We start from the raw sequence: 22369 nt of genomic DNA, 5'->3' as shown, positions 1-22369 counted from the left end.
CAGTAAGTTTATTTAAATAATAACCTTCAGGTAGAAAGAATCAAATCATGAGAGCAGGGCCGATTGTGGTGCTTGCCCAAACGCGCAATCCTTAAGGGGCCTATTGGTATATCTGTGAGGATATTTAGAATGCCTGAAGCCTGAAGAATACTAGGGCATACAAATTCCGTACTTGTCTGAAAGGATGCGTGAGGTAGTTGCCTCCCTGTATTCCACTCGATCTTTCAGTGTCCTGCTACCGATATTTGGATCACCTAAGGTTAATCTCTTTAAGAGATCTGTTCCAAAACTTTTAGGCAGATTTAAAGCAAGCACCTTAAATAACACTTCTGTAGCATAAACAGAGAATTAGGGCACAGTTTACTTAAAAGAGTGATACCGTTTTATACTGGTTATAAGTCTTGAAGTGTCGCTTTAGCTTGTGGAGCGGCTTAGAGGTGATCAGAGTATCGGCTTGAAAACTCCAACTTATAAACGTCAATGATTTCCAACATCAAATCACTATAGAGTATAGGTATTACGAGTACACTAATGGCTGCCAGAAGAATCTGCAGAAACTGGGTTTGGCTTAATGTTTTGGCAGCCAAGTCCCAAATTTGTACGACATATCTCCAATGAAAGCGATTATTGATTGAACGGACTACGCGGTTATTTATCAGGTATAGCAGCTGTTCATAACATTATAAATACTACTTGTATATGCCGTCTGAAAGTCAAAGTGCAATAAAAATTGGCTCTATGAAACATTTAGTTCTTCCTGGATCGCCATTCCCAATACTCCTCTGGGTGTCCCAACTGCAAGTAGATGTCCAAAATTTCAGTCTGCATAACGGAAGTACTTCGCTGGCAATATATGCTATACGTTTTATTAATAATAAGTAATAATAATAGTAATATAATGGGAATAAAAGTGGGACTGCAGTAAGAACATGATATTAAAAGGAAGTGCTCGACCCGACTTGGATAATGAAAGATGACAAATAGGACTGGTTTACTTAAAAGATGCCGTAGAAAATCTGTGAAACATAAAGTTTCAAAAATCAAAAACCCCTTGACGGAAAGATTTCGTTTTTTGATAAGCGGACTCAGCCGTTAATTTAAGATATAAAATGGCGTTGTATTGCTAATCTAAAATGCAATTGGCTTCTTCAAACTTAAGGAATAACTCTTCATAGTCATTTGAGTGACAAATAAAACTCAAATAGTTATTTCAGAATAAGTATAAGTTTGAATTCTAATTAAAGGTTCAGACAAAGCACAAGTAACTTTTAGTAGTCCTATAAGATATATTGAACATAATTGAAGTCTACTCATAGCCGTCAGTCAAGATGGATTCACAAAAGTCCATGCTGACTACATATTATAACCGGTCTGACCTATGTATGTATATAAGTTTTCTATATATAAGTTTTCCACCTGGAAGAAAATTATTGATACCTGATTTGCGGCGGATAATTCCGTACACGTTTATCGCCAGAATTTTTGGGACCAATTTAATTTCCTTGAGAGTCTTTATTTCTACACAAATTTTATGTTGCATGCTTGTGGTTTCCTCTACACATTGGGGATAGTAATGATTCCAGCTATTCCTAGCTCTCCTTCAAGAATAAAATGTGGACAATGTTTCATTTGGAACTACTTACAACATAGTATTTTAATTATGTTCTTATTTGAGAACTGAATTTAAACTGAATATAAACGACTGCATCCTTGGCCATAGACATTATTTTAGACCTGAAAATGGAGAATGCATAATTTTTGCCAAAGAATAAAAGGTGTCCTTTAGGTATACACGTATGGAAAAAAATTGTACTGCATTTGTTTGCTTTGGATCTAAGTTTTGTTTTCTTTATTACAAAAATAAATACATAGAGAGTTAACAGACGCGTGTCAAGAGAGTGAGGTGTGGAAAGGAGAAGTCTACGGCTACGAAAACGAAATTTCTAAATGCAACTTATTCGTACTTGGCGGCGTACTTCTTGTAGACCTCAATGTAGTGGGCCTTGGCATCGGCGGCGGTCAGACCAGCCTTGCTCTTCCAGGCATTCCAGCGGGCCTTCTTCTCCTCATCCTCGGGCTCCTCGGTATTGCAATCGCCAACGGTGGCCTGCTTGTAATAGCCATAGAACTCCAGGAAGTCCTCCTTGCTGGGCACCTTGCTGAAGTTCTTTGCCTTCTCAACGATTTCCTCAAACTGCAGATGAAAGACGGTATTATTTACTATACACTTATATTTATTATTATGTGTGTGAGACTCACGGTCAGCATTTTGGTTGTTTGGTGGTTTGCTGCGTATGGTTAACGAAAACGGATTGCTGTATATCGAACCATAACGTTGTTATATATAAACGAAGCACTGACTATTTATTTTTTGGTAATCTTATCGCTAGAAACACACCTGCTGCTGCTTCTGCTGCTGACTGGTTGCATTTGTAGTTCCCAGGTTTTGATGGATATGTATGCGATTAGGCTATCTGGGGGGTGGGTGGAGAGGTCCGTATAGCCTGTTCGGTACAAACACCTTCACTGTATTGTGCAGTCCAATCAACAAGGCGACAAGCCATATATTTATTGTGGTATCTATCTATCTACATGCAGGCATATAGGCATGAGTATGGGTTGCCAAAAAAACAAATAATCTATTATGTATGCAGATATGGGGAAAGCGCTCTATGCACTTAAATGATTAGATTGCCACAAACCAACCATACCAGGCAGCTTTAGTGGACTTGTAACGATTTTTACTAAACGGAAATAGACTAGATATAGTTTAGGCCCAGTAACCCGAATTAATGTGAAAGCCCACTTCCGATTCCTCATTGACCAATGCCCTGAATATGAAGACGTCATTCGGTAGCTTATCAGTTTTCATTTTAAAGCCACGTGAGTCATACACAGCAATCAAAAGCAACAGAACTCTACCTATCTACCCATCACTATCAGAATATTAATTAAAACACTTTCAACCAGATCCCCCCCACCAAAAAAAAGAGTGACAAATCAACATTCTGCCAATTCGTGAAGCTAATATTTAAATTAATTAAAGCCCCGGTTACATAATCCAACAAAAACTTACCTATATATAGCCGATATCGGCGACTGTTTATCCAACACTTTGCGCCCCACAACGTTCAGCATCATGGTCAGCTTTGAGGAAGCAACTGAATTGGCCAAGAACTTCTCCAAGAAGCCCAGCGACTCCGAGTTCCTGGAATTCTACGGTCTCTTCAAGCAGGCCCTTGTTGGCGATGTGAACATCGAGAAGCCCGGCGCCCTTGATCTGAAGAAAAAGGCCATGTGGGAGGCGTGGAACTCGCACAAGGGTCTGTCCAAGGAGGCCTACATCAAGGTCTATGAGAAGTACGCCCCCAAGTATGCCTAAATTCAGATCAAAGCATGTGTTCAAAGCTAAAGAATTTTAATTTAATGCACAAATAAAATATATAACTTACCAAAAAAACGAAACAATTTGTTTTCTTTTGTTTGCTTGCACACAAACAGCAATTGCCCCTCTCTAGAAAGAATATTAATGGCAATTAGATATATTCTTTATATTAGTTTTTCATTTAATAAAGGTACTTGTACATTTATTTTAAAATCAGGAGCGAAATTTGAAAATAATTTTTATTTAAAATTGTAACTAAAATTTAATTTCAATGGGTTGATTGTAAAAACAAGTAGGGAAGCTAAAGTCTGTACATATGCTTAGAAAATTAAACGGAAATTTATTTCAAAATATAAAATAATTAATTGAGAACCTAAATTCTTTAAAATTTTTATTAAAAAGATCAATAAATGTTAAAGAAATTAAAATACCGCCATGAAGGTGCATTTTTCCGAAAGATAAATTTATTGCTTTCTTTTAGATACGAGTATACCTAAGATCATATCATTTTTCACTTTCATTAGAAAGTACAAAACAGCAGTAACATATATTATGACAACACAATAAAATTTTCGACAAAAATTCTTTTATATATTATAAATGCTTAGACCTCTCATAATTCTGTATGCAATATTTTAGTTTTGACAGGCAAGGATAATCAAGGAGCATAAATGCAAACTACAAAGCCTTTTGTTTGCCATTTAATAAACTATTCAAGAATACAACAAATAATTACGATGAATATTAGATTCCGTAAAATTTATCCGACCTATGAAATCTTTTGTCAAATTTTTTCAGATGAAGGCGAAATCCGTCTTCTAACTGTAATATTCTCGATAATGTCCACCACTTTCTAAACAATTTCTTATGGTTGTCAACGCATAAGGAGGACATTTTAAAGTTTTCATTTTATAATTCACAACACACTTTTCGCTTTTAAGAATTCACCTTTAGAAGGCTGCCTCCGATTGTGGCATGGAGACTGCAGCCGCTATGAGAGGCTTGGCCTGTCCTGATTTTAGCAGCATGACACGGATTTGTGCATTGTCCAGTGTTAGGGTCGCCGGTGGTAGTTTGTCGATGGGATCGAGCACGGCCACCACCTCGAAATCGACGCGCAGCGGTACGCCAGGCAAGACGCTGGGCAGTCGGGCCATAGACTGTTGTATGGTGTAGTGTCTGCGATCGGCATGCAGCAGCACTACAAGATTGGAGGCCATTTTGAATGAGGACAGATTCTGAACAGTAAGGTAGAGGCGAAAAGCAGGACCAGTGCCGCAAACTTCAGCTGCCAGCTTTACGGGCGCATGTGTGAGGTCTCCGGAAATGCTGGTCTCGGACGAGTTGATGGCGTCAATAGTGGCACGGGCGGCGGTGTGCCGGAGACGCCACAATTCCACTTGAAAACTGCCATAGGTAGCTAAAAAACTTAACGTTGCTTACAAAGGAAAATTAGTAATGGAAACTATAAGCAGACCTTTGGCATGCTGTTTCTCCCGCACGGCTTGCTCCACAAAAATTGAGCTCTTCTTGGGCTTATCCAATATGGAAACATCGCCGTTTTTTTTCCTGCCTGCGGCTGTCTTTGAAGCCAGCGATAAGGCCGAGGACTTTGGCTCAAAGCGCGCCAGGCGTCGCAAAATCTTGACAAACATTTGATTCTCTTGGGTAACCAGTGTCAGAACATGATCCTCCATTCCCATGCGCCCGTACAACATGGCAGCTACGGTGCTCGAAACCACAAACTCATCGACCAGGTAGCGTTGCAGGTAAAACTGAACGACTCCGCCTTGCAGCGCAATGGCCAACAAAGTGATGCCAAAATGGCTTAGCGTCAGCGACAGAATGCAGACTGGCAGTGCGTTGAGCTGGACCTGATATAGTAGCTTGCCACGCTTCGAATAGCATTGATAGAAGTGCTCCATTGTGGTCACCACAATTGTCTGATCGATAGGCAGCATCAACAGGCCGGTAAGTGGGCTGGAAATTTTAAAAACCTCCTGACCGTGACCCTCGTTGGTGGATTTTCGCAGCAAGTAAACGCCGCCGTTGCGAGTACCCACTAAAATGCTAAAGTCCGTCTCAAAAGTGCCCTGCACTGAGAGCAAACTAGGCGTGGTCTCATAGGCGCACGTCCGGGCCTGATACACCAAATTGAAGCCCTGTGGCTCAAGTATGAGTATGTCACCGGTATCGGTGGCCAACACAAGATGTGACGGTGGATTGGCATCGCTGGAGACACGTTTGAGGCAACACATGGCCACAATGTTGCCGTGGCGACCCACAGGAGAGTCGGCATGTGTGCTGATAAAGGACTATCAAGCAATGTAATGGAATTAATCACAAATAAGGGATTTAAATGTCTCGACAACATACCTCGCGTTCCTCCTCTGACAACTGCAAAAGTTTTTGCGACTTTCGCGACAATTTGGCATGCTCCAAATTTCTCAAAGAGTCCAACAACGCATCGCGCTTCGTCGGCATAACCGGCAATTGTCGCCAGACTTCCAGCTCCAAATCGTCCACCTCCAAGGCGGGTATCGTGAACTTGAAGTAGGGCTTCATATGACGAAAGAACAACACAGACTCAGCGATGGCCACAGCAATAACTACAACAAAAGAAATTGAGTAGGGGATGGGGGTTCTTTTCATTGTTCAGCTACCTACCTGGGGTCTTTGGTTCCGTTTCGTCTATGTAGAGGCTCTCTATGGCTGCAGGTATTCCTGGCAAGAGCTGCTCCTGCTTCAGCCTTAGTCCGCGGAATACCTTCAGCCTTGCGCTCGGCTCATCGTCCTCCAACGAAATGTCCGCTGCCAGCAATCGCACATAACCATCACACTGCACATCGCTCAACGCCATACAGCTTGATAGTGTGGTCAGCTTGGGCATCTCATCTTCAGTGTCCACATTAAGCCAGTTGGGAGCAGTTGTTCCACTAGTTGCCATGCTCTTTGAGTTTTAACTGAAATGCTTTTTAATTGCTTTGTGTGAAAAGAAACATATGATATTTTGTGTCCTTGCCGCTAATTTGTTTTGGTTTTTTTGTTTACCTTAGCAACAGACGATAGCTTGCCACATCGGCAAAGAATCGCCAAAAACGGTTCAAAACACGGCTCCATAACAAAAAATATTACGTTAGTACCACAAAAAATTGTAATTTTCTGATGAAAAATTGTAATCTATTGAACTGAAAGGCCAACGATAAAATCGTGCCGCGCTATTCGATAGAACGCAATTAAATATCGATAGTCAAAACGATAGACTTTACTGTGAATGTCAAAGTGGAGGCAGCATCGCGAGACGCTAGCAGTTCGTGGACTTAATTTATTTATTAAAAATAGCTAGTAAGACAACTTTCAATCGCGCTGTTGTATAAAAGTAATGACTGCAAAGGAGAACGAGGGGCCGGTCTTTGTGAAGGGCGAAAAGGTCCTCTGCTACGAGCCCGACAGCAAGAAAGCAAGCGTGCTGTACGAATGCAAAGTATGTTTAGAACCCACAATAACACATACACACACACACACGCACGCAAACGTCAAATACAAACGTCAGGCAAACACGACGAGGCGGCACGCGGCTTCGATTTTTCCACTCTTTTTCATCAACGAAAATTGTCATTTTTACAGGTTCTTTGTGTATACGAGCGCAAGGATAAACAGGGTAATAAGTACTACGAATATAAGGTTCATTTTCAAGGATGGAGCAGCAGTTGGGATCGGGCATTCAAAGCTGATTATTTGCTTAAAGACAACGTCGAGAATCGTCAGTTGCAACGTGAGTTGGCAGAAGCGGCACAACTACAAATGTAAGTAACGCTGTCAGTATTTGTGTGTATGTGTGTGCGCATTCCTTTGGAAATTGTTGTACGAGATGTTTGTTTATTTGTTTATTTTAATAGCGGTGGCTATTCATACAAGGACACAAAGACGCCAACAGCTCCAGTGAGTAAGAAGAAGCGTTCGGGAAGAGCTGCAGCGTCAGAACACGGCGGCGAGAAGCACGAAACTGATCCGCTTGAAATAGCACCGACTAGAAGTCGACAATCTCAGCACCACCAGGCTCAGCAGCACGAACTGCCGCGATCTCAGAGGTCGACGAGTGGTGGCAGTCGTTCCCGAGATAATAGCGGGGGACGCAAATCACAGGCAACGGCGCACGGTAATGTGACAATGAAAGGAAAGCGAGGTAAAGTGCGGGCTGAAGGTATGCCGCGATGCACATTTCGAGTGGCCACAATATTTATGTTTATTCATACTCTACACAGACGCAGAAGGCCTTGACGCATCCATGGAATCGATTAATCATGTAGAACAGGAGGATCGCGTGATGTTGCGCATTAGTGAGCGACTGCGCGAGTACATGGAATACGACTACAATATGGTCGTAAAGTTTGGTAAGCAGCATGCGCTGCCCGCTCGCATGCCCATCGTCTCAATACTGGAGAGCTTTGTAAAGCAACGTGCCGTGGAGTTGGCCCTCAGCATCAAGCAGGAGAGCCAACGGGCGCGCAACACAAAGGGCCGATGTGTGCACAGACAACGGGAGTTCGAACGAGTCATGTCCATGTGAGTAGCAAACAGTTTCCCTGAGGTCATATATATATATGAACGCTTTATATTTTCAGAGTCTGTCTAATTAAGGAGGTGGTTGATGGCTTGCGCATATATTTTGAGTTTCTGCTGGAAGATCAACTGCTGTATAAGGAGGAGAAACCATACACATATGCCTATCTCACCGAGGAGAACATGAGAAACTGCAGCGATATTTTAAACAAGTCCTTTGACTATATTAATCCTAACTGCGATACTGACCTGATAGGACTGGACGGCGCGCTGGGGGAGGTAGGCGTGGGTGATGTCAGCACAACAAATGGCGACGGTCTTGCTGACAGCGTATTAGCTCAAATCGACTATGAAAAACAATTGCAAAAGTGTTTGGAGTACATTGACAAACATTCTGGAAAGAACAATAATACCAGTGCGTACAAGAATAACACCTACTTCGCTGCCTACAATTTGCCTATAGAAATGCGTGACTTTCTGTTTGAAACATTTAACTGGCGTCTGCTAAATGATAAATCCCCACCGGAAAAGTCCATGGTCTTTGGCGCGCCACATTTGGCACGACTGCTAGGTGAGTGGTAGCTTACATTGAAGAAGCCGGAACTCAACTAATTGCTTATTTTTTGTTTTTGTAGTCAAATTGCCGGAATATTTAAATGTTTCACCCATCAGCAATGAAAGCCTTGGCGAGTTGTTGCCACATCTCGATACATTTATCAAGTAAGTGTAGAATTTATATCTGGAATGTAATAGAAATGCAAAGACTGAGATATTCCTTGACATTGCAGCTACTTGGAAAACCATAAGGAATGGTTCGACAAAGAGAACTATATGCACGACACACCTCATCAAGAGCAGCTACAAATGGAGCTGCTTGAGTCGCTCGACCAGAACCACGAATCGTCTGCTATAGCCTCAAACTGAAAAGCGCACCGAATAGTTTGATTTAAAACACAATTAGTTCCACATTGGAACATCAAGAGAGGCCGCAAGAACCGAACTGCTCTGGTTGCAGTTCATTTAATTAGGTTCGCAAGCACATCCATACATTAGCAATATGCGAGAATTCCGACTGAAGTACGATTACGCTTTATTTTTAATGTGTGGGAATTTCGCAGTGCTGAAAGCAAATGTATTTGCCTGCATATTTAAATTAATAATGATAGTACGTGCGATTGATCTTTTTAATATTATTTTATTTATGCATTTTAAAGCTTGTTTTTTTGTTTGTTTAAGAATTGTAATTGTCATTTTGGTTTTATCTACACACTTGTAAATAACGCGCTCTTATAAAAAAGTTTACATATGTATCTATGTATTATCGAATATAACTAGTTCTAAATGTTAAATATGGGAAATGTTCGATTCATAACGTTTTTCCCTTCTTTCTAATGTTAAATTAGAGTTGAGTAATTTTACATGCTAGTATTTTTTTTTTTTTCCTCTTTTTTGTCCTGCTCATATTTATGTACCAAATAAGGTTTATAACATCATTAGTATAAGGTATATGCTGCAATATATGCCAATATCAATGTAATTATGTCTACAATCGTACTTATAAGCAATTTTGTTTATGGAGGTTCGTGCATTTGGAAAACTAGACGGAATTGCCTGCTGCACACATTTTTTGTGACTCGCATTGCTCGATTCGTATGCACCATGGTACACACTTTTTTAGTTCCGAATACTCTTCTAATGGATTGGAATGTATTATAACGTTAAGAGTCAATCGTTGGACCCGTCTATAAACTCGCAGGTATGCAGTCTCAACTACACTACATACAAATATTTTTAAAAATATCAATTTATATTCAAACGTCTTCTTGGGTGTGTGGGTTTAACAATTACAATATTTTATACTAAAGCTACGGTCAGACACGCAGAGTTTTGCACACAAATTGCTGCTCAAGTGTCTACTGACTGAGAAAAATAATAATTATGCGAAATTTCAATTGTTAATTGGATTTGGAAAAATCGCGGATTGTGATACAAAAGTAAATTTTAAAACCGAAAAACTGACTCATTTTTCGGACTTAAGTGCAGTTTTCGATTCCCGAATACGAAAAAGAATACAGAGCATTCTCAAAAGAAATTAAACGAATTTGTGTGTAAACTATTAACTTGTCCAACCATATCTTAACAAGTGCTTAGAAATTCGAAATTGATTTTGTTGTATTTGCTTTTGTCGATCTACATTCACTGAACTGGACGGCTTAGATTAGATGCTGAAAAAATGTTGCTTTCTTTGTAACTACTACTGAGTTTCTGTTGCTCTCATTTTGTAAACTTGGGACGTTAACTTGGACGCTTAGATGCTATACAACTGGCTGATTGGCCTGGCTATTTGCTGCGCTTGGTGGTGCTGCTCGCCGTTGGGCGCATAAAACTGCTGACGGTAGCGCCACGGCTGGCGCTAATGCTGCGCTGCTGAGGACTCTTGGATTGCGGCAGCTGCGACATGGCGGTCTTCACGAGCATGGCACTGCGGGCGGCACTGAGACGCGACGTGGCAGTCTGACTGGTTTGATTCTCTTTGAAGCTGGTGCTGTTGCCCAGATTGCTGGAAGCGAAACGCTGACTTGTGTGGTGATTGCTGCTGGTTGGCATGCCTTTTCCACGCACAAGTATGACGCTGGGACCAACGCTGGAGCCACTGGAGCTGCTGCGACTGGCGGGCACACCGCTCCCGCCACCAGGTCGCCGAGCATTTTGAGCAGTCAACGGTCGTTTGCTGGGCGATGAGTCCACAGAGACTGTGTGCAGTGCTGATGGCTTGTGCACAATCACAGCAGGTCCATTCGAGGTGGAGGAGGCGGCGGCGGCGGTAGGAAGTCGACGCACCACCGTATTGGTGGAGGCGCCACTGTTGATGGAGGAGCGCGAAGAGCGCAAGCTGTTGCGTGAACTGCTGCGCTCCACATCTCGTTTGCCGGCCAAATAGCCGGGCAGGAAGTGACTCGGTGATTGCTGCTGCTGCCGTGATGAGGTGCGTGAGTTCGCAGCGGCTTGTAATGGATTGCCGTTGGGCATGCGCAGTGGACGGGTGGCGGCGGCTCGTGTAGCCGAAGGACTGCGCTTTAGTGCCGTTGTTGCTTGGACAGCAGGTGCTTGAATTTGGTTTTGTGACTTGTTTGCTGGTTGTGACGTGGTCGTTGAGTTTCGTGAGCGCGCATTTTGCAGACGATCTGCTAGACGACTGCTCATCCCCGTTATGGTCGTCGTGGCAGGCTTTTGTTTCGTAATTCCGGCTCGGGCTCGTACAGGTGCTTCATTTGCCTCGTTACATGATGAATTGGTGCTCTCCTCCTTGCCGTGGGAGGGTGTGTCGGAGACCAGACTCTGAGTTTCCTCAAAACCTTCATCGTTGAGCTCGTGATGGCCAGTGTTGACTTTGAGTTTGGTGCCTACACTAGCTGTTATCTCACGTGGCGGACTCCAGGGCCGTTCCGGAGTACCCGTTGGGGACTTGAGATTGCGTATGGCCTCGCGGACATCTTCCTGATTGATGGAGCTTATGTGACGACCTACCTTCTCCAACTTGGTGATTGTCTTTTCCTTGTCCCTGCTGCCCTCCTTTGGTTCTTTCTCCTTATGCTTGGACTCATCATCTTTGTGCTTCAGCAGACGGCGTATTTCGGTGGCACTGGCCGACTGCCTTATGTGCGAAGCCGTCTCCTTGGAGTCGCGGGAAATTGTCATTTCCTCATTACCACTGCTGTAGTCTGTGGGTCGCTTGTAGCGGCGTGTGCGACGCGCCATCGAGTAGCGATCAAAATGTCCAGGAGCGTCCTGTTCGCCGGAAGCCTTGTCCGTTGTGGGCGTATTGCTTGTCTTTGGTTTGTCCGTCATGCTCACAGTAACCACAGTGGTGTTTGGTGTGGCAATTACTCGTCGACTCACCGGCGGTGTCTCTATATTGTCTGCATCGATCTCTTTACGATTAGAGGTGGCTGTATACTGTGACTCGTTGTGACTCTTGTGGTGATCCAATAGGCTGGCAAACGTATCATCTTGCGGTTTGTTTGCCCCTGGGGACTTGGGCGGCACCGTCACAGTTGGCTCAACCCTAGGTGCTTCTGTTGGCTTCGTCTCCATTTGAATGTCCATAGCTGAAGGACGACGCACATAAATTTTAAGTCGATCGCTTGGTTCGCGTTCGCCCAACTGCTGGATGATAGACTTTCGACGATCCTCCTCGGCAATGGACTGCAACGGACTAGGACTCTGCTCCTGAGAGCGTTGTCTGCGGTACTGACGCAGCTCCTCGGCCGTCGTCAAGTGAGGTTGCGCCTTAGCCAAATCTGTTGAGGCAGCAGCCTGTTTATGCACGCGATCTGCATTGCTGGCATCTACAGAGAATCAATTTGAGTGCTGGAGAACAATGCTTGCAAGAAGAACCGATTACCAACCTGCTATAGCCTGTATGTTACCCACAACATCGGTTTGCTCCAGCGTTTTTGATGGCTTCCAGTCAGAGTAGACACGCTGGTATCGATTTGAATTATCCTCTCTTTGATGCTGGCTGCTGTTAGTTGGATTAGTACTGATCGTTGTCATCGGCATGATCTTGTCCTCTGGCAATGGATCCAGTTTTCGTTCGTTTTCTACAAAATCACATAAATTTGATTGGGAAACTTGATGATAACTCTATGAGAGCGCGTACCAGTGTCGTTTTCGAGCGATCGCCTATTGGCCGTGACCTTCTGACGCCTGCGATCGTATTCCTCGTTTTGTTTTTTATCATTCTCGTTCGACTGCAGCCATGTTTCGATTTTCTGTCGCCACTCACGGGATATTCTAAAAAACGTGCAATTATATATAAAATTATATTAAATTAATTGGCAAGATCAATCAACATTAGAAGAGCTTAATGAATGGACGACCGAGAGTAAGTCAAAACATTATAGGAGTATATTGGGGCCTTCGATTAATGGACCTGTCTGGCGACGCAGAATGCAGACCCTTCTCCAGACTGAGGCTGCGCTGTGGTGTAAAAAGCGCTTTTGCCAAAGATCTTAACCTCTTCTTCAAAAGGACCACCTTCCTTTTGCAATTTGGGCCTAAATGGTTTCAGTGCCTTACCATCCATGAGATACTTGCCTAAATAATTAATATAAAGAGGCTTCGAGAGATTTCAACACCAGTTAGGTTATATTTAGGATCTATCTATCTAACTTAAGGACGTCTTGGTAGGCAGGTAAGGGAAAGAAGTATTCTAAACTCACCTCGGTTTCGCATCCTCGTTTGCATGGGGTTGTTGTTGCTGCTGTTGCTGGGAATTTGGTGCTCCAGTGTTTGGTGTTGTGGGCGTACCGCCACCACTACTAGCCAGAGGTGACTGCATGCGCTCTTGCTGGAGTATAGGGGCAGGTGAACAAGCGCGCTCACGATCGACCCCGAAGCCAATATTCAATAGCTCCGGTCGTTTGCGACTGGAACTTCCAGAGCGTGCTCGACGCGCCCAGGAGCGATCTTGGATGAAAACAAAAGATTTAATAAAGGCTCATTGGATTCAATGAGACTATGCCTAGGAAGGAACTCCACGGCAGTGTTAAATTTGTCGGTATTGCCAGACAAACACCATGATGAGTGAGTCCAAGATTCATTGCAACTACTGCAAATTCTTCAACTTACCCAGACTGCCGTAAGCAGCTTTGCGTTCGCGACTTATGTGCGCCCCATCGTGTGGGCCCGTGGAGCTGCGTAGGAACTCCATTAGATCGTCCTCCTCGGCAAGGACGCGACTACGTCGACGTCTCAAACTACCATTGGGCGTGATATCCGGTGACATGCCATCGTGGGCCTCAATGCGTATGAACCCACTGTTGACATCGCAACCACTGTTAAAGGAGCCCATGCGTCGACGCGACAATGCGGGGCTGGCACGTGGATCGCCACTGAATGATTGATCCGTGGGAAATGGATGCTCTGTATCGGAGACAGGTGTACCGGCCTGACCAACTGCAACCAAAAAATGAGAGTGTTAAGGAATAATTGTAAAAAAAGTGGTTGAGACTTCCTACTTGGCCTATTTCTGCGCGCCAATTGCTCTTCGCGCTGCTTGCGACGAAGTGCTGCTTGTTCCTCGAGCTGTTGGCGTCTCTCGTTCTCCTTGACTGCCTGCTTGAACTTATCACAGAAACTCTGGAAGATCTTGAAGCACTCCTCCAGACGGAATGTGGCCGCATCATCGCAGAAGAAATCCGCTAGCTTAAGACGCATGGTTTCCACCTCCTTCATGCCAGCCTGAAGCACGGACATTTCCGTTTCAGCTCGCACTAAGAACTCATGCATTTGTTGCTTGATGTCGGCGTCCGTGGTTGGAAGTTCGATCTGCCGCTTGATCTTGCGAATTCGACCATCTAGCGTGTTTATCTCATTGTTGATTTGCTCCGAGGTGGTTCTACACACACACACAGGAAAAGAGGAATCGTTAACAGGGTTATGTTTGTAGTCTATTAAACTCGTATAATCACTTACTTGGTGGCATTCTCTAGCGCTCCCAGTTGAGTGGTAAATTTAAGAAGCTCGGGGTTGCGACGCTCTGCTTGTAGTGCCACAAAATGAATGAGATTCATGCCCGGCTTGTTTGCGCGAATATCTGTAAGTTTCTGTAGAGACGATAGTTTCACGCCTGCTGCATTGCCAGCATAACCGCCCGAATTGAGAAAGTTGCCGGCCACGACGACCATATAAAGCACCTCCTGCAGTGTCTTGTTATGGAGCAGATCATCACCAGCATATAACATGGAATTGATGCAGGGCTCCAGGTACCCAATATTCGCCGCAAATTCCTCCTTTAATAGCATGCTTTCAATGCGAAGTTTGTAGCTATGGCATAACGAGAGAAAACAGTGAGTTAGATCCTGGGTCGAAACTTATTCCTGTAGCTATTATGTAAATGGAAACTAATGTTTTGATGTAACAATTAAACTACCGAAAACAGTAAAGTTTTCATCTAAATTCTTAAGGGTCTCTATTTCTCTTTCAACTATTAAAATGTTCTGTTTAAAAAAGGAAAGGCAGACTAAAAGTCCGCTAAAAATCGTAGGGTTTTGCCGAAGATTGTCACTCACTCTTCAAGGTTTCATGGTATCTTATTGGATCAACAAATTATCATCCATTCCCTAAGGTTTAATGAAATGCATTTGTCTCGTATGACTCTCTAAACACCTTCATCCTTAAAGGTGTTCATGCCAAAATCCCCGGTTTTAAGGATATAGCTTCTTAAACTATTACGACTTTCCGTGTGATACACTTACTTGGGTACCTCCAGCAGCTGTAGCAGAAACTTCTCGGCATTGCCCAGTCGCGCCTTGTCACCGTTAAAGGACTTCAGCATATCCAGCTCGTCCACTTCTGGCAGAATCTTGAGCAGACCCCGCAACTTCTCCGCGCCAATGTCTTCGTGAGCGCCCTGTTGTATCAATTGTATGATATCTTCGTTGGAGCTGCGGAACTGCTTCAAAAAAATGTTCACATTAAGACTACGCTTGCCGTCGAGGAGCGTGATTTCAACGGATTCCTTTTTCACTTTACGATCGAGGGTGTCGTAACCACTGCCGGAACCGCCACCGCCGCCAGCACTGCCTTCCCGTCCCAACTTGGGGGAGCCCTGTGCACTGGTCGACTGCAGGCAAAACAAATCCTCCATCTCTCGCCAATCGATGTCCTTTCTGGGACTATGCTGATGATCGGTGGCCATGGTGGTCCAAATATTCTCACCACCCAGCACTTTCTTGTGAGGTATTGTGAGCCAATTGAGTGTCTTCATTCTGGTGGAAGGGGCCGGTGTGTCCTGTTGGGGTAACAGAACAGCCCCAGCCTCGCCCAGAGACGGATCCGGGGTACGTGGTCTGGCAGAGTTTGCGCCACCCGCCTGCAAGAAATTGCCATTAGGCGGGGGCGCGGGTGGTCCCCTCATCGGAGGTGGAGGCGGAGGCGGTAGCGCGCCATTGCCATTGTGCATAGGTGGTGGCGGCGGCGGTGGCAGGGGTGCCATCCCATTGACTGTGACTGTCGCCGGTGGTGGTGGCGGCGGTGGTACTCCTGCTGCCTCAGCACCACCATGACTATTTCTGGCTGAGTGCGGTGTGGGTGACAAGGGACCGCCATTCGGCAAAGTGCTGGGCACCCCCGAAGGCTTGCGTGTGGGACTGCTGGCATCCCCACCGCCTCGACAGGCGGGGCAGGTGAATTTTTGTGTGCTGGGCGTGCGCAGCAAGCGCTTCGAGTCTTCATGATTCTCCACCAGAGTGGCGCGGTGCACCAAACGCTCTGTGGTGTCCCATATGATATCGCTAACCGGATCCTTGGGATCGATGCGCAACAGGTGCTGCAGTATGTTGAGGAAAGGCACCTCCTGCGGCTTGTCAGCCACCTGTGAAGCAAAAAATTCGGATATAGCGATCAAAATTTTAACCACTGTAAGTCTTTAGCTGCACCACTGTGCGACATCGTTGTTGCGTGCAACGTCAATGCTGCAGTAAACAACCTTGGGTTGGGCAGGCCCACCAACACGCTTCCACACCATTATTTGAATACCCATGAGCTCCTATTTGCACTCCAGCCCGGTATTTGGAACATACTATACGTAATACACAATTAAATTCCAATTAAATGGCAAATAAAATGGGTAAATAGTACCCCTACGCCAGATGTGACAGACTTTTTACATATGGCAGAACTCTCTATTATTGACTTCCCATATTTTCAATTTGCGTTTAAGCGCAGCCATGACGTATTTGGGAGCTCTCGTCATCTTATGAACGAAATTTCTTGGAAGACTATTTGAGCCTACCGTAGAGCTTTTCAATTTTGTTGAAAACTCAAAGGGAAGCCTTTGAAAAGCCTACCATCATCACATAGCGCATGATTGAAAATTGCTTGCAGTCTTAAAAAATTCTGTAAGTGTGGTCCCTTGGATAACAAATAATAATATACTAAAATAAAATAATAATAAAAAAGTAAACATATTAACAAATTTCAATGATTAAAAAAGTGTAAAAGGCCTGATATGAAAAAAAATTGTGAAAGGCTTGATATAATAAATACATTTGAATAAGCAAACATTTTCAACTGTTGTGACATGGCCTAATAATAAAAATATTAAAAAAATAAAATTAATAGTAAGAACAAATTGTAAGAGGGTCGGAAATATGCCTGATATTATAAGCAATAGATTTGAATCAAATATCAGTCGTTATCATAATTTGAAACGTTTTGGACAATTTTAAAATTTTCAGTATATTTTTGTGAGTAATACTAATTTTACTTTCTTGCCAGTTTATAAAAGGAAATCTGGGTTTGAACAGTTTTTTCTTTCATATGAAACAAATTCTAGTGAGCATGAAATTAATTGTCCAGGTCGCGTTTTAATCGTTTGATTGAGTTCGTGACGAATTTGGGGCAAGCTGATGTTTTCTTACATTGCTCAATTTTTTTCTCGCCGAATATCACGATCTAGCAAGGACGTTTGCATTTTCAAAGGATTTCTCAATATTTCAAAAGGTCCATACCCAAATCAAATTTAGAACCTTTGGGGGGTTCTCTAAAATAAGGTTTATAAGAAAAGAAGGAAGCTAAGTTCTTTGAAGGTTCTCAAAGCACCAAAAAATGCTTCAACACTTATTAAATTAAATATCCTGTATAATTATAAAATTATAAATCTTAATTAAGGTTATAAACAATAAAGGGCGCTCGATTTAATAAAATGTTATAACGGTAAAAATTAACTGTACTATTGGGAGAATTCATGCGATAAGTGTTACCATTATTGGTAGAAAAAAAAGAATAATGCAATATTATTTTTATAACAAAAAATATGCTTGTCCCAGAGACTTCTTTCGCAACGTCAAGCATTTTATTTAAAAACCATTTATGCCTCGTTTTTTACATTCCAAGCTCTATTTTGTGCATTTAGCCTTTGCGACCCAAACTGAAAACGCGTCACATTTCAACGCAATGGCTGACTTCTGGCTCTTAATTGTCAATCTAAGCAAGGCTGTGTAACATTTTCCTTAAGTTTCTGTGAAAAGCATTTATTTGTAAAGTCCCTTTTCACTCACCTGTCGCAGTATTGCATAGAAGACATCAAGATGTGAGTTTAGATTGAGGCCGTCGGGGCCCTGCAGGCTTTGCGCCTCGTCGCATTCTCGCTGCTCCTCGAATACGTCCAATTGTACAATGATATCGCCCACACTCTGTGCGACTTTTCTGCAATGGGCGCCAAGGGAGACATGCAAGAGAGAAGGAGGTTGTACATTAAAAGTTAATGGATTTCTAGCTTATTATTCAAACACAACTGGCGCGATTCGCAATTTGTTTTGCATGCCGTTGACAATTCTTGCAATGTCGTTTAATTGATTTCTTATTTATGCCAGCCTGTCATTTGTTTTAGAATTTTTATATGCGATTTATGGCAAATATGCAAATATTGAGTTGCAATTGCATTTGGAGAGGAGTAGAGCTGTGCGCGTGACAATAATTGTCCTCACGAGCATGCACATTCACGAAACACAATTCGATATTATATTTCAAACTTGCGTGATTATTTCTTAAGTTTGTCGGTAATAGAAAATAATTTAAAACCATGTACTTATATATATTTCAGGAGGTGTAGCTCCCTTTCAACTACTCCAGTACAGACTTTTGCTATTTTTATACCCTGTACCCGTAGGGTAAAAAGGGTATATTAGGTTGGTGCAACGTATGTAGCGGGCGGAAGGAAGCATCTCCGACCCCATAAAGTATTTATATTCTGAATCAGCAACACGAGAGAAATCGATCTAGACATGTCCGTCCGTCCGTCTGTCTGGATGAACGCCTGGATTTCGGAAACGGCTGAGCGTACATAAACCAAACTTGGTATGCAGACGCTCCTAGTCCCTAGTCTATACGAGTTTATTTTACTTTTTTGAATTTACATTTTACATTTTTGTTGAAATGAATTAGAAGGCTTTTAAACAATTCTACGGAGATTGCTGTTAAAATGTTAGACTTTTCTTTAATTCAATAATTCTCCTTATAAAGGTTTAAAGCGCTCAAACCAATATTTGTTTTTTTTTTTTTCATTGTCTAAGATAATTTAATTTAGTTTAAAATTTTGATTATGATATTGGTTTAATTGTCAAGCTGGACCGAAATAGAGGAGTCTACAACTTCCGTCTTCTATAGACTCAGTTTCTAAAATACGAAGTCAGTCTGCAGAAGGGACATTGCCTGTTGACTTCATTTATTTATAACGTGTTAGAAGCGAGTTTCCAATTTCTACAGGAACTTCTGGTAAAGTGTCTCTTTTTCAAACAGGAAGAGCGATACTTTCTTGAGGTTTTTTAAATATTTGCGAAGATTTATAGGTTGACCTGTTATAGGTAAATGTACATATATGTATACCCCCTGTTTACTTAAAATTTTGACACTTGTTTTGTCCATGAAATAACCGATAATTTTGGGGCTTTTACGCTCACGCACGTTCACGCACTCGAACACGCCCGTAGCTCTAGGAGGGGGATAGGAGGTTGCTTGGCAAATCGCCCAGCATGGAATAATTGAGTGCAACAGTAGACGCCTGTCTTAGCTCTGACACTCAGTAACCCAAGCGAGTTGCCAAAAGATGCAAAGACCCCTCTCGCTCACCCCTCTGCCCGACCGCTGACAACTCACTTCAGATTCTGGACCAGCTGCAAGGCGCCACAACTATAGCGGTTTAGCGAGCAACAGAACGTGAGACGACGTTGCAGCTTTGACGGCTCCACGGCGATACGCAAACAAACAAACGAAAAATCTTAAAGTCGACGGCACAGCCTTGGCAATAGACTTTGACTTCGACTTCCAATTCACTACACTGCACGAAACGGCACGACACTAAGCTACACGATAAAGGTGACAGGTTCAAAACAAGTGGCAGCTGCTGCCTTTATTATTGTTGTTACTGTGGCTATTGTTGTTTTTCTCGCATGCCATGTTTGCCATGTTAGCAAAAATCGTTAGTACTGGTTTTGCGACGTCCTTGCGCAATGTCCTTGCCGCCTCAATGCTCACTGGCGAGGGCAGCAACAGCAGCAAAGCGACTGCAGCTCGTTGCTTGCTCCTTTTATGGCCACAAACACGAACACACACAAACACACAATAACGACGAGTGCCAATTTTTAATTGCATTTAATATTTGTAAAAATATATAGGCAGTATACGAATATATATACATATATGTATATACTTGTATATAAAGCGATATAGCGCCTTTGTCGCCTTCGTTTTAATAACGCGCACACATCAAAGCCAACTGCCAGGAAGTCGCCCGAGAGTCCTCATTCAGGCAATACAGACGCTGAGGCGCCCACGAGTCGCTGGCGAAGAGAGACAGAGAGAGATGCCGTTGCCAGTGCCGCTGCCGCTGCCGAAGCTGAAGCACCAAACAAAAACAACAAAAATAAACCAAATCAAAAATGAAAAAAAGAGCGGCCCATTTCGAGCCTTTTCGCCAAAAAGCCACAAAAACGAATGTTGTTCCTGCTACTGTGTGTTTGTTGTTGTTTTTGGTTGTTGCGCCGTTGTTGTTGGGAGCTCAGCTATTTCCCATAGCATCGAACTAGTTGCGGGAATTGGGCAAATAATTTGCACAACAAGTTTATTGACAACTATTTGCTACAATTATTTGTAAGAAAATAGTTTTCCTTTCTGACCGTCGCTGTGGGACTTTTTCATCTATTGGTTCTAAATAATTGCTCTAATTGATAATTATTCGGTATGCTGTGGTCACACGAGTAAATAATTGGCACGCAAATTCAGCGCAGATTTTTTTATTCGGTAATGTAAAGGACATTTCAAACCGGTTGCTGTGGACGAGCATTCTATATATATAAATTGTGTGCAAACCATTTGCCTGTCTGACCATTTTACAAATGATATTTCAGACCATTTAAAGTCTTACAAGGAATCGTTTCCATTTACACTATTTCTGCAATAATGTTAAGGGTACCATAAAAAAATGACAAACACATATAGAACCCGCAAATGACATATGTATAGACCATGAAGAAGGTTTCAAAAGTAGGGATGTAACGTTATTTTAATTTGAATTTAAATCTGAAATACTATTGTTATTCTCTTTATTATTCCCATTTCATTTTGTAAGGAAATGTTCAAGCATTGCGATTTCAAAATGGAGATTCGATTTCTGAAAATTGTGTCCTTATGTACCAAACGGAAAGTACTTTGGCTCCAATTTTTTTGTCAGAAGAGCCATTTGGTGGGATGTTTAAACTATGATTATACAAGTACATCAATTTCTAGATAGGTGTACATTTATTTTACAACTAATATTATCTGTTGCATTTATATTTTCCATAAAATATTTAACATTTGTTTATACAAATAGTTATAGTTAGTGTGGAAAAATGTGGGGAGTGGCTTTTTGTTGTTTAACCATTTCTGGCTTCTTTTTTACTGGCAACACTGTTGGCTTTGGCCTGTTGTTGGTTGCGAGCTGCTGCTGCCATTGTTGTTGTTGTCCTTGCCACGTGCTGCGCGCGCAGAAGTTTCGCTTCGGATTTAGTGTTTCTGAACACACTCACTATATTAGTTGATGAGCGAGAGTTCAGCTGTCGGCTTTTTATAATGACGACCCTATAGGCGGCGGCGGCGGCGGCGACTTCGGCGTCAACAAACATCGGCGGCACGTGATTGCTGATGTTGCTGTTCTCTTGTTGTTGTTGGCATGTCTGTTAGACATATGTCTAGTATATAGTATATGAAATGGATTCTCGGTTGTCGTAAAATGTTGGCGCGACTAGACGCGGAAGTCGGGCAAGTTATATGGGGAAGGGCCGAATAGGGAAGCTATTCAGGAAATTACAGCTATAAGACGGAAGTCTGCGCGGCTTTCTTAAAAACATAGCTAAACGGCATAGCTAATGGCAGTCAACTCATTGGCGCTGTGATTGACAGTCTGGGAAATGAAACGAATTATATATTATGTTGTAATTTAATAGGGGCGGCCAAAAATAAATTATCTAATTATAGAAACAACAGCGACTTAAGCGGCTTAATGCGATGTCAATATTGCCGGCTACCAGACTACGCCATCGCTGCTACTCAAATAGATGGCTTTTAAAGAACATCGAAGCGCGCAAAAAATAAATAAAGAAGAATTATTGATCGGAGATATTTTCATTCCTCCTCCATTGTTTGAATGCTTGAAAGCTTTTCGGAATTAAATTCAAAAGCGCGAAACTACGCATTTAATAAATGCGCGCGAGCGTTTAATTTGAATAACAATGGACCGATCGGATGTGAATGAGTGGGATGCTCAGGCCGGAGGGGGGTAGGGGGTACCTATTTGGCATAACATAACAGAGTGGCGCTGCTTCAGTTGGTCCAACTGAGGCAGTCAAATAACTGCACAAATGCCAACACAAATGG

The 22369-nt window shown here is 42.8% G+C and overlaps 5 protein-coding genes across 6 annotated transcripts in view; 2 read left to right on the top strand and 3 right to left on the bottom strand.

Annotated features, from left to right (window-relative positions):
* Nucleotides 1-1831: 1831 nt before the first annotated feature.
* Nucleotides 1832-2312, bottom strand: LOC115632967 (acyl-CoA-binding protein). The gene is made up of 2 exons (XM_030530267.1): nt 2260-2312; nt 1832-2194 (listed from the first exon to the last, which is right to left on the bottom strand). The coding sequence occupies exons 1-2, from the start codon at nt 2266-2268 to the stop codon at nt 1955-1957; spliced, it is 249 nt and encodes an 82-aa protein (XP_030386127.1). The 5' UTR covers nt 2269-2312; the 3' UTR covers nt 1832-1954.
* Nucleotides 2313-3139: 827 nt separating this feature from the next.
* On the top strand, nt 3140-3382 carry LOC115632862 (acyl-CoA-binding protein homolog). The gene has a single exon (XM_030530126.1). It carries the CDS (start codon nt 3140-3142, stop codon nt 3380-3382), a length of 243 nt encoding a protein of 80 aa, XP_030385986.1.
* Nucleotides 3274-6332, bottom strand: LOC115632648 (Bardet-Biedl syndrome 1 protein homolog). The gene is made up of 6 exons (XM_030529878.1): nt 6053-6332; nt 5762-5994; nt 4863-5700; nt 4334-4805; nt 3453-3514; nt 3274-3378 (listed from the first exon to the last, which is right to left on the bottom strand). Exons 1-4 carry the CDS (start codon nt 6330-6332, stop codon nt 4336-4338), a joined length of 1821 nt encoding a protein of 606 aa, XP_030385738.1. The 3' UTR covers nt 3274-3378; nt 3453-3514; nt 4334-4335.
* Nucleotides 6333-6710: 378 nt separating this feature from the next.
* Nucleotides 6711-9756, top strand: LOC115633146 (protein male-specific lethal-3). Of its 2 annotated transcripts, none has more exons than XM_030530556.1 (7): nt 6711-6869; nt 7013-7191; nt 7285-7571; nt 7651-7951; nt 8011-8519; nt 8584-8668; nt 8737-9756. In XM_030530556.1, exons 1-7 carry the CDS (start codon nt 6768-6770, stop codon nt 8870-8872), a joined length of 1599 nt encoding a protein of 532 aa, XP_030386416.1. In that variant the 5' UTR covers nt 6711-6767; the 3' UTR covers nt 8873-9756. The 2 variants fall into 2 exon arrangements, with proteins under 2 accessions (XP_030386416.1, XP_030386415.1); XM_030530555.1 differs by having other exon boundaries at nt 7285-7589.
* A 99-nt stretch (nt 9757-9855) lies between these two features.
* Nucleotides 9856-22369, bottom strand: part of LOC115633145 (formin-J) — a 55072-nt gene continuing 42558 nt past the window's right edge. Inside the window, exons 5-13 of the mRNA XM_030530554.1 lie at nt 18016-18163; nt 15211-16328; nt 14429-14779; nt 13972-14351; nt 13583-13909; nt 13174-13420; nt 12612-12745; nt 12358-12552; nt 9856-12297 (exon numbers count right to left, since the gene is read on the bottom strand). Coding sequence (XP_030386414.1) covers nt 10289-12297; nt 12358-12552; nt 12612-12745; nt 13174-13420; nt 13583-13909; nt 13972-14351; nt 14429-14779; nt 15211-16328; nt 18016-18163 — 4909 coding nt within the window. The 3' untranslated portion in view covers nt 9856-10288. The remainder of the gene's footprint in view (nt 12298-12357; nt 12553-12611; nt 12746-13173; nt 13421-13582; nt 13910-13971; nt 14352-14428; nt 14780-15210; nt 16329-18015; nt 18164-22369) is intronic.

This window comes from Scaptodrosophila lebanonensis, unplaced genomic scaffold, assembly GCF_003285725.1.
Source record: "Scaptodrosophila lebanonensis strain 11010-0011.00,11010-0021.00 unplaced genomic scaffold, SlebRS2 tig00001415-arrow-pilon, whole genome shotgun sequence".
Classification (NCBI taxonomy): Eukaryota; Metazoa; Arthropoda; class Insecta; order Diptera; family Drosophilidae; genus Scaptodrosophila; species Scaptodrosophila lebanonensis.
This window is presented reverse-complemented; position numbering and strand designations above follow the sequence as displayed.

Excerpts from the sequence above, each read along its gene's own strand:
- LOC115632648 (XM_030529878.1), bottom strand. The coding sequence starts at position 6,332 with ATGGCAACTAGTGGAACAACTGCTCCCAACTGGCTTAATGTGGACACT. Across the intron at positions 5,995-6,052 it reads AACGGAACCAAAGACCCCAG|TTATTGCTGTGGCCATCGCT; the intron begins GTAGGTAGCTGA and ends CTTTTGTTGTAG. Across the intron at positions 5,701-5,761 it reads TGTCAGAGGAGGAACGCGAG|TCCTTTATCAGCACACATGC; the intron begins GTATGTTGTCGA and ends ATTGCTTGATAG.
- LOC115632862 (XM_030530126.1), top strand. The coding sequence starts at position 3,140 with ATGGTCAGCTTTGAGGAAGCAACTGAATTGGCCAAGAACTTCTCCAAG.
- LOC115633146 (XM_030530555.1), top strand. The coding sequence starts at position 6,768 with ATGACTGCAAAGGAGAACGAGGGGCCGGTCTTTGTGAAGGGCGAAAAG. Across the intron at positions 6,870-7,012 it reads GCGTGCTGTACGAATGCAAA|GTTCTTTGTGTATACGAGCG; the intron begins GTATGTTTAGAA and ends TCATTTTTACAG. Across the intron at positions 8,669-8,736 it reads CATCTCGATACATTTATCAA|CTACTTGGAAAACCATAAGG; the intron begins GTAAGTGTAGAA and ends TTGACATTGCAG.